General features: G+C 33.9%; 1 protein-coding gene across 7 annotated transcripts in view; it reads left to right on the forward strand.

Annotated features, from left to right (window-relative positions):
• Positions 1–14,636, forward strand: part of PDS5B (PDS5 cohesin associated factor B) — a 191,588-nt gene that overhangs the window by 121,760 nt on the left and 55,192 nt on the right. For all 7 annotated transcript variants that reach the window (XM_042950209.1, XM_042950293.1, XM_042949877.1 and 4 more), the window contains exons 18-19: positions 3,120–3,225; positions 6,261–6,421. In XM_042950209.1, coding sequence (XP_042806143.1) covers positions 3,120–3,225; positions 6,261–6,421 — 267 coding nt within the window. The remainder of the gene's footprint in view (positions 1–3,119; positions 3,226–6,260; positions 6,422–14,636) is intronic.

Raw genomic sequence — 14,636 nt, forward strand, 5'->3', positions numbered from 1 at the left:
AAAAGTTCTTAAAAAATCAAGGAAAATTGAGCTTAATGTGAAACTGTGATAATGGATTCTTTCCCTGGGCAAGAGATTGTATAGAAAGAAGTAAAAAGATATAAAGATCATGGACAGAACCTTGGAATTTTGTTTAACAGTAGAAAAATTACAGGAATGTAAGAACACCAGGTTTTTGTAGTGTTTTGAAAGATAAGTGCGAGAAAGTTTTCACAAATAATGTGTACCATGAACATTCTGACTGAGAATCAAAATAGGTCTTTGGCTTTATTGTCAATAGGTCATAGTGATACAGAAAATATATCAAAACATAAATAACAGTAACACGTAGTAGCAGTTAGTCCTTATAAAGTGCCTGGGATGATTCTAAATGTTTATCTCTTTTGCTCATTTACTTCTTAACCGTATGAGACAAGAAATGTTATCATTTCCAATTTATAGATAAGGAACAGTGAGTTACACAGATGTTGAATAATTTCCCCACTGCTAGGAAGTGGCGAATGACATTGTAACCCAGGAAGTTTGGCTCCAGAGCCCTCTTGGTTAACCATCACACTATATATGTCTCAGATTCCACTCTTAGTCCCCACCAGTAGTCAGTGAGTGTCCAACTCACCTAACTCTTCCTGCTAGAGTGGCTATTAACCTTTTTAGTCCTTGCCGTTTTACAGGTGAATGATGATCTTCTTTTTTAAAAACAATGTGTCACTACTAAAGTTGAACATTTTTTCCCCCATATATTTCTTGGTTAATTGCTTTTTGAAATACTTTTCTATGAGAGACTTGGAGAAGTTGTCTTTTGCTTATTGGTTGTAAGAATCCTTTATAAAATAAGGCCATTAACTTAGTTCTATTGCCTTTCAAATTTGTATAAATTATATATAATTAAATCTGTCATTTGTTTCCTTTATGATTTTTCTGCCTTTGGTATCATATTAGGTGGTTATGTTTTTTCTGTTTAAATCTTTAATTGGTCTGGAATTCATTTTAGTATAATGTGGAAATAGATATCCATCCTTTAAATGCTAGCTGTATCAACTCCATTTATTGGAAGATTCTTCCCTTCCCAATTTTGATTTGCAATGTTTCCTTATTATAGCATAAATTTTTGTATGATTTGGATTCTTAATGAATTTTCAATTTGGTTCCTTTGTCTTCTGAGGTTTTAATGATACTTTTTATCTTGTTGAGAAAGTTCTTTCATCCTCCCCCCACTAAAATTAATTGGCTGTTCCCAAACCTTAATTGATTTTTCCAGTTGAGCCATAGAATGAATCTGTTGAATCTTCTTTACCAAGTTGTGTTGCCCTGATACATTTGTAGATTTAGTGAAAAATGCCATTTGTATAATATTGGGTTCCCATTTTATAAAATGACTTGTTTTGGTTTATTCAAATCCCTATATGCTCCCTTCATATAGTTTTAGAGTTTACACATAGATTCTGTGCATTTATAACTTTTTATTTTATGTATTTTGACTTGTCGTTGTGAATAGATTTTCCCCGTCTGTATTTTATAGGTGGCTTTGGCTGATAGAGAAAAGCACTGTTGATTTTTTTGTGTTTTGTTAGTGTCACGTCACTGAACTCTCAGTATTTTTTAATAGTTTTTCAGTTGATTCTCTTTGGTTTTCCAAAGAGGTTGATGCTTTTTCTCACAGATTTTTATATGACTGGCTCTTGTTCTTTGGTTCTTAGCTCAGAAATGCCTTTCCTGACTATGCTGGGTAACGAACTTCACTTCTTGTCTTTGCCTTCTTTCTAATCTTTGTTGTTCCCGATTATATTTTTTCTGTATTTGTTTACTTATTTTTGGCCTTCCTTCACTAGACTGAGAGCTTCATGCCCTTAATCATGGAAGAAAATAATGAATTTGATTTTGGATAGGTGGTATTTTTCATTCCTGTGGGATGTCTAGGTAAAAACCCTTGGGGCCCCTGAGATAGTTTTATTCGGGATAGTTGGAGCTATGAGACAGAGTTAATCAATAGATCAGCCACTAAGAGGTGATAAATTTTAAGGAGACCCTGAAGGAGGACAGATAAATTTGACTTGTAGCTTGAACTTAAATTTGAGTACATAATATTTTTGTAGAAATATAGAGCTACTAAGCATTTTAAGGAACAATTGAATAGTTAAATTTTCCTGTATTTTGATACATACTATGTCTCTACCCTTAGTGTATGTTATTTGGTTTTTATAAAAGAATGCCTGAAAGTGTGAGTGATTATTTTAGATAATTGACATTGCATTATAAATGTTTATTTTAAAATAACAAACTTGTTTTTAGGGGCGCCTTAGTGGCTCAGTCGGTTAAGCATCCAACTTCGGCTCAGGTCATGGTCTCGCAGTTTGTGGGTTTAAGCCCTGCGTCAGTCTCTGTGCTGACAGCCTAGAGCCTGGAGCCTGCTTCAAATTCTGTGTCTCTTCCTCTCTCTGCCCCTCCCATGCTCATACTCTATCTCTCACTGTCTCTCAAAAATAAATAAACGTTTAAAAAAAATAAAAAAAAAAAAAGCAAACTTGTTTTTAGAAGAAAATTCAAAGCATTTTGTTTCCTTTTTAATGTTTTAATTTCTAATGAAGTTTTATTATAGGTCTATTATCTAGGTATTTTTACACCTTTCAGGAACAGGCCTGTGTGTTTCTGGCTCTTAACAACAGTACTGACACATAGTAATATGTGCTTTTGGCAATATTTTGGCAAGTAATATTTGAAAGTGCTTAATATTGCCATTTATCCTTTATTTCAATATACATTGTGGGACTTCTGGAGAAGTAATGAATTTTAGATAATTAGAAGACATCTGTTTATGTGTTTAGGCATAGATCTTCCATGGAAAATGCAAGAATAAAAATATAGATAGCATTAATAAACAGCAAATCAGATAACATTTGGGCTTCATTTGAATGGACAGGGGAAAATACTGTTTTGAAAACAAGTGCCTCAAAATACCTATTACAGTTTTTTTGTTTTGCAGTAATGTTTGGGAAACAACTATATCAGATTTTTATGTGTTTGGATATGGTCTATATAGAAAATATTCAGGATTATTTTTCTTAGACATTGCTACTAAAGGCCACTTGCAAATATGACCGTCTTTTTCCCTCATACTTTAGTGCTCTTATTAAGCAAGTGAACAAATCAATAGATGGAACAGCAGATGATGAAGACGAGGGGGTTCCAACTGATCAGGCCATCAGGGCAGGTCTTGAACTGCTTAAGGTAAGTGTGCATATGGTGAAATGAAGAGCCTAATCAGGTGACCGCCTAATATGTATAGTATACGTTTTGTGTGCTTCAGACTTGCTTCTTAAGTTTATAGAACCTGAAGTAGAATTTTCTCAATCATTTTAGGTCATGTAGAAATTCCTCATTTCCTCTAACATGTAAGCTAAATATTTTAAGGTTTAAATTGTATAATATAGCCTAGTATTATTACACTAAAATAGTGAATTATACTTAGAAGTTGTCATCAGGAAGCAAAGATGGAGCCAAATTCTTCCTAAAACTTCATTTTACCTTTTATTTTGTTAGTTAAAATAAGCTACTGCCTTGTACTTATTACAAAAATACCAGTTAATTGTTGACAACTTAGAAAGTATAAAATTATAAAGAAGAAAACTTTCATAAACCTATCATACATAAACATTTCTTTTGTTTCCCTTTTAATCTTGAAAACAATGCCCACTTTATATAGTTGAGATTAGACTGAGTGTGTAGTTTTATATCTTGACTATTTTCCCTCATTAAATTACAAGCATTTTTTCAGTGGTTTTTAAGATAGTGTTTTTAAGAGTGCCAAAAAACATATCTGATTTATGGCTGTTATTTATTTGATGGATGCTTTGGGGTAAGTTCATTGCCTCCGCTTCCTTATCTGTAATGGAGATAATGATAGCACTTATCTCACAGAACACTAAATTAAACCATGTACGTAAGTTTCTTAGCACAGTGTCTGGCTCATATTAAGAAACATTATTTTTTTTGAAATGGTGATTAGTTCACTTTTGCGGTGTCATAGTATTCCCAACTGTTTCTCTGGATATTTAGATTTTTCTAATTTTATTCTTATAATCACTGCAAAGATAAATATGTCTAAGATCTCTTGCAAATGCCTTTTTTAAAAAAAATCCTGAAATGTAAAGAGAATGATCAGTTTCAAAAATTTTTGATGTATGTATTTAGTCGAATTCCTTCACAGAAAAATCATACTCCTATATAATTCCGTCAACAGTGAAGGAAGGTGCCTAACTTATCTTCACAAACATGGAATATTGTAAATTTTAAAGAGATTTGCGAATTTGATAACTAAAAATAATGTTTTAATTTGTGTAATTATTGCAGTGAGGTATAACTTCCATATGTTAATCATTAGTGTTTTCCTTATGGTGAATTCATTATTTTTTATCCTGTGTTCATTTTCTACTGACATCTCAATTTTTTGTTCTTTTTTTTTAAAATTTTTTAATTTTTTTAATTTTTTTTAACGTTTATTTATTTTTGAGACAGAGAGAGACAGAGCATGAACAGGGGAGGGTCAGAGAGAGAGGGAGACACAGAATCTGAAACAGGCTCCAGGCTCTGAGCGGTCAGCACAGAGCCCGATGCGGGGCTCGAACTCACGGACTGTGAGATCGTGACCCGAGCCGAAGTCGGCTGCTCAACCGACTGAGCCACCCAGGCGCCCCAATTTTTTGTTCTTTTTAAACTGATGTGAGTTTTTTATTTCCTTTGCTTTTTTATAAATAAAAAAATAAAATTAATCTATTATATGTAAGTTATAAGGTCTGGTAATAAAGTGAATACAGTGAAAAGTAAATAGGATGCTAACTCAAATAGAGTATTAACAATTCTGTTGAGGGGCACCTGGGTGGCTCGGTTGGTTAAGTGTCCAGCTCTTGATTTCAGCTCAGGTCATGATCTCACAGGTTCGTGGGATCAAGCCCCACATCAGGTTCTGCACTGCGGGCTCTGCGCTGACAGCACAGAGCCTACTTGGGATTCTGTCTCTCCCTGTCTCTCTACCCCTTCCCCGTTCACTCATGCACACACAAACACTCTCAAAATAAATAAACATTAAAAAATAAAAAATACTGTTGAATTTCCCTGAGTAGTTTTTTCCCTGATTCACATCCCCCAGATATAATTGTTCTGAATTTGAGGTCATTATTCATTCTCATACTGTCTTTATAGTTTTATCATCTCTATTTATGTATCTCTAACGTCACTTATTTTGCTTGTTTCTGTATCTTACAAACACGGCATTATGCTTAATATATTTTTCTATGACTTGCTTGATTTTACTTTCCACATTTGATTCTACTTGTTTATTTTAAGCTTGAAAATCCTGTCTTGTTCAGAAAATTTTTATTCTGTTCTTTAATCTGAAATATAAACATCTGAAATTTATTTTAAAAGTGTGTATTGGAGGGAAAGATCTAATTGGATTTTCTCCCAATAGCTATGCAGTTTTATCAGGACTGTTTATTAAAAATCCCATTCATTTTCGTTCTCTGTTGCCTCTGTAGAATCTAAGTTCTTATATATGCTAGGACTATTTATTGCTTTATGTTTTCTGTTTTGTTTCTTCTATTAGTACCATGTTGATTTGATAATTGTAATGTTATGATACCTTTTACTATCTGTTTTACCCCCTTCCCTAAATAACCTTTTTTCAAAAATGTTACTAGCTAGTCTCTTTTAATCCCCTCTGTTTAGAAAAATGAGCTATTTTGGTAAATTCTCTCTTCTTGTCCCTCTTCTCTAATTCTCCTCCAAAAAAAAATCAGGGGCACCTGGGTGGCTCAGTTGGTTAAGCATCCGGCTCTTGATCTTGGCTCAGGTCATGATCTCATGAGATCATGAGGACCCATGTTGGGCTCTGTGCTGACAGCACAGGGCCTGCTTGGGATCCTTTCTCTTCCTCTCTCTTCTTCTCTCTGTCTGCTTCTCCTCTGCTTGTTCTCTCTCTCTCTGTCTCTGTCTCTCAATAAATAAATAAGTCAAACATTAACCAAAATCTAAATTATTTTGAGTAGAATTATATTAACATGTAATTTTGAAAGAAAGGACTTCTGTAAATCCTGTGATCTTCCTACACAAGAACATATCTTTTACATATTTGAATAAGTTTTAAAGTTTACTGTGTTCTCATATACTTGTTAGCATAAATATTTTTGTATTTGATTTGAGTATTTCCAATTGTATTTTAAAGATGAAAAGAGTTTACAGACCATTTTTGTGACTCATTTTTTTAGGTACTCTCATTTACACATCCCATCTCATTTCATTCTGCTGAAACATTTGAGTCTCTCCTGGCTTGCCTGAAAATGGATGATGAAAAAGTAGCAGAGGCTGCACTCCAAATTTTTAAAAACACAGGAAGCAAAATTGAAGAGGATTTCCCACACATCAGATCGTAAGTTGAGTTTATTCTGATAAATACTCTGGAAAATAGAAAAATAATTTACTGTCTCTCGATTTATGTAGTAATTGGAATCTTGTAAGTTTTGAGGAAATCATGTCTAAGTTATATTAAGTTGGTATCGTTCGGTTTAGATTCTCATTTCCTGAGGGGATAGCACTGGTTGGTATTTTGGATGATTTCATGAAAATGTGGGGCAAACATGGCATTTCTTTCTCAAGCATCTATTTTGCGTAAATATTTTAATGAAAACAATTTTCTAGTAAAACATTCTCTTGACATGGCATAGAATAAACAATTCACATGAATTTAAGGTCTAGTGGGAAATTTCAAAGAAATTTCAGCAGGACTGTGCATAGGACTCTTCACTGTCCTCTGTGATTAAAGGTATTGAATTGAAAATTTTCAGAAGCACTGCTTTATTTGACGTAGGGAAGCATGGAATAATCATCCTAATAGCAGTGTACTTTTGTGTGTGTTTTCAGTATTTCTAAGAATTGGAAATTGTGCTGTTATCCTTGGGATCTCTAATGCTGGTTGATTATTCAAGATTCTGTGATCTCTCAAAACGACGAGTCTTCATTCTGTATGCACCCGTACTTCTCTGTATGCATCTCTCCTCCCGCTTCCTGGAGGGTGTATCTGATAGTTGGTCCTGATCTTGCCATAGTCATTGGTGGTTCGCTTTACATCTGCCTCATTACTTCTGGCTTAGCTGCTGGTCTAATTAGTTGTGGTTGGGGTAGCATGCTTCTTCATGTTGAAGAATTACCTGTGGCCTATTTCCTCAGAGAGAAAATGGACAAAGGTAGCTCTTAAAATCCCAGGTACACTTTTTGTTATTCTTTGTTCATGTGAACTTAATTCTAGTTCACATGGTAATTGAAACATAACCAGAATTTTATAATCCTATCCTCTTTGGCAGTAAGAGTAAGAAACTTTATTGTTTAGAATTGACTTCTTAATTTTTAAGGGGATGGAGAGCATGAATATTCCTTTGGAATGGTGCTCTGATTCTCCAATACAGATCAGAGATCAGAGTTTGGGGAAAAACACATGCACACACACAATACATATAATGCTGTATCACTTACTGAATGCCCACTTATTGTATTATCTCATTTAAACCTTGTAACAGTTCAGTAAAGTGTAGGAATTATCCTAATCTTCCAAATGAGAAATCTGTTATTCACTTGAGGTAAATGGTTTTAGATCATATAACTAGAATGTACAGAGGGAAGATTTGAATTTAGGCCTCTGAATGCCTATGGTACCATGTCCATAATGGCACAGTTCCTCTCTTAATTAGGGTTTTGGGCAAGTTTTAGTTTGATTTATTCACTAGTGGTTTTTATTTTCATTCTTGACTATCTTTCCTAGTATCTTTAATATCTTAAACATTGATGGATTTGTGGGAGAACTATAAGAGCAAGGTTGAAAGGTGGACATTTTAGAACATGCAAAGGTCATTTTAAAACATATGCTGCTTTAATATGGAACTTGAAGATTATTTGGTTTATATGCTAAGTATATTTCAAATGTTTCTCCTGAGGAGAATTAACTGATATTGAGTACCTGCTGTGTGCACACACTGTTCTTGATGAAGTAGCTCATAGTATAATATGTCTTCCAGGAGATAAAATATGTATGCAGATTTTATGTTTTAAATTATTAATTGGGTGAGTTGATTTTGAGGAAAAATGACAGAGCTGAGTGTTGATTAAAGGATCTTCCCTTGAATTCACCAAAATAATTTAGAGGAACCACAAGAGAAATGAATCGCAAGTAGAATTGGACAGAATTGCTCCTAGATTATTTAGACCGAATTGAATGTGAGAACATTGATGGTTGATACCCATATTCCTGAATCAGGCATATAAGGGAATGGATAGTAAGTGTTCTGTTGTTGGTTAATTTAGAAGGAGGAGATTGAGGTATGGGCAGGCTTTGAGAGAAATAAGGAGAGCCTAATTTCGGCTGTCATAGAACTAAAGGAGAGACTTCGTGGTCACACCGTTTTTCTTTGGACTGACCTATTTTCCTTAGCAGGAGGAGCAAAGCTTAGAGGTGAAGTAAAGCTTAGAGGAGAATTTTGAAGCAGACGTCTTATTACCAACTTTAGAGACACATAAAAGATTGTGTGTTCAGCCACTAAACAAAAATGATGGTTGCTATGGTTTCTGTTCTGATTCCTGTCTGTCAGGAGTCTGACTTACCTCCAGAGTAGGTAGTTGTCCCCAAACTAAGAGTCCCCTTATAGCATGGAATATAGCCATATCCAGGTGGAGCTAGTTCTTGTCACTGGCAGGTTTCAGTAGACTTGGAGAGAAATTCCACGGAGATGAGAGACTTGCTGCCTTTAGTCCCCACTCCCTTCTCCATGCTCCTTACTTAGCCAGCTGATGAAGGAGTTGGGAGCTTTGATGTTAATTTTTTAAGAGTGGCATCTGATGTTCAGTCTTCAGGGAGATGCTGCCTGCCTTTTTGTCCAAATGGCAGAGCCAGAGAATTTCTGTTGCTCAAAGGTGAGTTAACAGAGTACAAATAAATTAACAAACATGAAACCAATGCACATATTTTAGTACTCAAAGCTGATAATCACTGTTGGGAAGAATTGAATTTTTCTAGGAAAAAAGAAAATTTTAAGTAATTCTAAACTGCCAAAAAGTTAAGCAGCAAATGATACCTGGAAAAAAAGAGAACAAAACAAATATATAAAAAGGGAAGTGGCAGAACCAATGGTAAAGAAGACAGGAACATACTTGCATTATAAAGTATAATTTAGTATAAGCAGCAAGGAGCAGAGTAAGCAATTTTGAAAATGTAATCGGTAAGCTAGCAATGGAACTTGAGGAGATTGCATAGCATGGGGAAATGTAGGCATAGAAATGAAGGCAGTTAAATTTCTTTAATAGCAGAAAGTGAAAAGCCCTAAGTGGTTTTTGTGGTGAAGACAACAGAGTGATGGAAAATGGAAAATAATAATAAAAAAAAATAATAGTAAACTTTTTCAGAATGATTGGCTACTTGAATCTGGATATCAAGAGGACTCCTGTTTTAGGAAAATATCCTGGTGGAATTTACTGAATTTTCAGGGATTACAGAAGTGATTTCACAAACATCAAGGGCAAAGAAAAGGAAGTATGTTATGTACAATGGAAAAATAAAGAGGCTCGCTTATTTCTTTCAACCACCTAAGATTTCTGACGTTAATGATTCAACAACTAGAGAGATTTCATGGACAAAAAGAATATAACCTAAGAATTTCCTAAGTAGCCAAGTTGTGCTTAAGGACAAATGAAGGATGTTCTTTAGGATATAAAGACTCAGGAAATGTATTAATAACCCCTTTTATATTATGAACTCTGCCTACCAAGGTATATACTCTTCCCCTTTGCATTCAGTTTTGCTTAAGCTCCTAATTCTACCTTTTGTTTTTGTTGGCGTATCTGATAGGTTTTTTTCTCATCATTTTACTTTTAGTGTTTAAATTAAAATTTTTTTTTAACGTTTATTTATTATTGAGAGACAGAGAGTGAGCAAGGGAGAGGCAGAGAGAGAGGGGAACACAGAATGTGAAGCAGGCTCCAGGCTCTGAGCTGGCAGCACAGAGCCCGATGTAGGGCTCGAACTCACAAAGTGCGAGATCATGACCTGAGCCGAAGTCGGACACCCAACTGACTGAGCCACCCAGGCGCCCCTCAGTGTTTAAATTTTAGATGTGCCTATATCTATGTTTTAAATATTGGAAAACCTGATTTTTTTTTTTTAAGGAAATGTAAATAAATAAAATTGGCTCAAGAAGAAGAAGAAAAAACCTAATTAGGCTATGATAATAAAAAAAATGGTGAAAAGTATCCTCTAATAAAATGTGCCAGTAAAAGTTGCATGTTAAAGAAAGTATTATTTCACATCTGTAAGAAACCAAGGATTCTAATTTTTTAAAATTGTTTAGAGCATGACAAAAAAAAAAAAACAAAAAACATTCAGATTACTTGTAAAGCCAAGATAACCAGCAGGAGTGCTAAAACTAGTTAACAGATATTCCCTCAAAAGAAAACTTCAGAGCTTACTAATATTGCTGCAAAAAGTTTAAGTAAAATTTTAGAAAAAAGAGTTGACTACAGTAAAACAAAAATATATTATGGTCAGATGTGATTACTTTCAGGAATACAAAGAGGATTGGTGTTGATAGGCCGAATATTCATGTTACAATTTATTATATAATTGAGTATGAGGGAAAAGGCACACAGTAGGTCACATTGATGTGACAAGGATTAGAATGCTAAAGGAGTCTATTTCTAATTAAACCTAATAAACTAGGATTAAATGCCTTCATAACATAATAAATGTGTCTCAGACCAAAAATAGGTGTCATCATATAGTAAACACCAGAAGCATTCGCAGTAAAATTAGGAACAAAATGAAGAAAATACACTATCTCTGCCATGATTTAACATTGTTTCAGAAGCATTAGCCAGTATAATTACATTAAAAAATAAATTTAAGAAGTACAAGTGTTGGAGGAGATAGAGTTATTGTATTTCATGGAAAATCTGTGAATCAACTGAAAAACTACCAAAACCAAGATAGCCAATATAAGCCAAAATCCCATATAACACTAACAACCATTTTGAGAATATTATAGGAATAAAAATCAGAAGACCTAGGGGTAACACAAGAAATTTGCAACCTTATAATACTGAGTGGAGAAGTATAATATTTAACAAAAAAATTAGGAAAAGTTAGATTGCCCAGTAAATTATTGGCAAGCTGTTTTGAAAAGAAAAATCAATGTAAACTGCTTATCTTGATTTTACATATATTTGAAATGAGTTAAAGATTTATCTAAGATTTTAAATGTATAAAATGAATCAATAAAAGTACTGGTAACCAGAACAGTTTTGTAATTCCTGTTTTTTTTTTTTTTTTTGGTGGGTGAAGGGATACTGATGCCAGATCATAAGATGAGATACTGATGGATTATATTATTAAATATCCGTTTGTTGAAAAATATTTATAGAGACTCTACTGTGTATAAGGTACTGAAGTGTGTATAAAGTTTTGTTGATGAACAGACTCTGTCCTTATATTTTAGTGAGGAAGAATACCATTTAGACAAAAGCAGAAATCATGAAGTAAGTTAGAAATACAAATGGTATGCTTGGAAACTATTTTCAGTATGTATAACTTTGAAAAGGTTAATATCTGTAACGTATAAAGACTCTTAAAAATATAACAAACAGGTTTCACAGTAGAATACTGGCAAAGGGAATGAACAGGAAATTCACAAACAGGAAGGCCTTCTAGCCCCTCAAATCAAGAAAAGACATTTATGCCTACTAATAGTAATTGAGGCAAATACAAATAAAAACAGCAGGATTAGCTAGCATTCCAGTGATGTCTCTTGATTGAATTATAAATGATTCAGCTTTTCTGGGTTGGTCATGTGGTAATTAATACATACCAACTTAAAATGTGTGCGTGTAGTCTTCCAACTCTGCAGTGTTATTTTCAGGAACTTATTTCAGAGATAATTAGAAAAGATACCTACCTAATGATAATATGGGTCAGGGTTGAGTCAGAGGAACAGAAACCACACAAGGTATTTTAAACGTACATTAATTAATACAGATGTTTGAAGGATGAAAGAGCAGGTTGTTTTGGTAACCCAAGGACTATGAACTGCTGGAAGCAGCTATGACCCCTAGGGCTGGCCGGCTGACAAGTGGTGTTGAGGACTGCCCATTGGATGGAAGAGCCCTGTCAGTATTGGCACAGCCAACCAGCTGTCACAGTAGGAGTGTCCTAGTTGTTGTTGGGGGGGGGGGGGTAGGGTGGAGCCACTGCACAAGATGCCTGAAGAAGCCATAGTGTCTCTTATTGGAAGAATCCAACAGGAAGGCAACTCTTGGAGGAATCTAGGAAATACAATTTCTGATTTATAGCACCAGGGTCTCAGGGCAGATTATAGGGTAGGCTTAAATCTTAAAGCTCAGAAACAGGGCATAAATAACTGGAATAAGGATGCTGGTGCTTTTGTTGTTAAGACTAAAAAAGAAAAACCAAAACATCTAAATGTTCATCAGTAGGGGATTGGTTAGACTAGTTGTGGTATAATATCTATCTGCTAGAGATATATATGAGCATTAAAATTAGTGTTTAGCAGTACTTGATATAGGAAGTTCTCTACAGCATTACTGGTGAAAAAATGTTTCCAAATACTGTGTAGTTTGTACCCTGGTTTACTTAAATATATGTATGTATGTATAGAGAAATTTTAGAATTGTTAACCAAATGTTAGCAGTAATTATTTCAGAGTAGTAGAATTTTGAGGGTTTTTTTTTTTTTAGTGGTATTAATGTATTTTTCAGTTTTTGCATTTTCTGCATGTGTGTGATTATTATCGGGAGAAAAAATCCCTTGAATTGGAAAGAAGAAAATCAATTTAACAAGGGAGTGAAGCATTTCTTTTAACAGGAACTTAGAAAAAGCAATCAGAAGATAGTTGTTTCATTTACATTTCACTGACTTCTAAGACTCTGCCTAGTAGTTCAGAATTCTTGAAAGTTTTTTTTTCTTTGTTTTATTTCTGTTCTGTTTATTTTTTTCTGTTTTCTGTTTAAATGAATATGCAAAACATTGGATGAACTTAAAATTTCTCATTCTGTCTTCAAAAATTCCAACCCAAATTGCTTTTTTATTTCTATGTGACATGTAATTTTCTCTTGATTACTAAGAAAAGGTATTTATGGATGTTTGTATTGGAAAGTCTGATCTATGATATGATGGGTCTTATCTGGGGAGTTTAGTTACTGAAGTTACCAGAAAGTAATAATTTTTCATTTCATAAAGAACTTCAAACCATAGACTAAAAGGATAGTTTGGTGAGACTCTGAAACATTTTACTCCTGAAATTTTCAAACATATATAGAAGTAGATAGACTATTACAATAAACTCCTATGTATCCAACAACTGGCTTATATATGAATAACTTATAGCCACTTTACTGTAATTTATAATTCTACTTTCCCTGTTCCCCTTATATCTGAAAGCAAACCCCAGACTAAATATATCATTTTATCTATACATCTAAGTATCTCTAAGAGATAAGAGCTCTTAAAAATAAACATAATACCTTTCTCACAAACATAGGTAACATTAGTTGCTTAATGTTAATATCCAGTTAATTTTCTCAAAAATAATAAATTTTTTTTTTAAATCAAGATCCATAATGCTATTTGTAGATGCATTTATTAAAGTGTCTCATTTCTTTCTTTGTGTTTGATAAACCAGGTTTCTCTTGCAGAGTTTCACATAGACCGATTTTTGCTAATTGTATGCCTTTGGCATATTTTAATGGGTTTCTTATATTGTTTGTAAGGTTATAGTTAAATCCAGAGGCCTGATTGGATTCCAGTCAACTTTTTTGTTGTCAGAGGACCACCTTATAGATGGTGGTGTGCCCCTCTGTCGGTTGTTGCTTAGTGATCAGAGGTGATGTTCTGTCATTCCTTCTTCAGTTACTAGCTGAATACTTTCATAAAGAGGAACTTCTCATCTATTCTCTGGTTCCCCAGTGTTAGATCTGTTCAGGAAAGGCAGGTTAAATGCTTCGTTTTTTTTTAAGTTATTGAACGGTGTTCAAAATAGTGATTTTACTAGCCTCCTTCAAATGTGACGAATTAACTGTTGTTGTCTTTTTAAAATAACCATTATAAACCCATGAATTTACACCACCTGAAATCAGTCATTTCTCTAAAGAGTCCTGGTTCTTTTTAATGGGAATGTTATTAAGATGATCATAATGTGAGTCTTGTGGGTACTAATGCCTAGTGTGTGGGTCATTTTTTAAGACAATTCAGCGGACATAGCAAAAAAAAAAAAAAAAAGTTTTTCTGGAAGATAAAATGCATTGTGTGTTTATATTGATTATTCCAGTTCTAACTCAGGGCTACAGTGTTTTTACAGAATCTCTTCAATTTTACATTTGTATCTCTTTTTCCCCAACTTAGATAACACAGGATGATAAAATCATGGTATTACATATTAACTCATTTGAATTATGCCGTATTAAATACCTAACAGTCTCAGAAATGGCAGTAGCACTACCAATGTTACTCCTAAAAAGAGTTAAGTTTGTTGACTTGTTATCTTTAAGGTATGTATCACATTAGGGATTTACAGTCAAATTTCTCTATTTCACAG

The sequence above is a fragment of the Panthera leo genome, chromosome A1, assembly GCF_018350215.1.
Source record: "Panthera leo isolate Ple1 chromosome A1, P.leo_Ple1_pat1.1, whole genome shotgun sequence".
NCBI classification, from domain to species: domain Eukaryota; kingdom Metazoa; phylum Chordata; class Mammalia; order Carnivora; family Felidae; genus Panthera; species Panthera leo.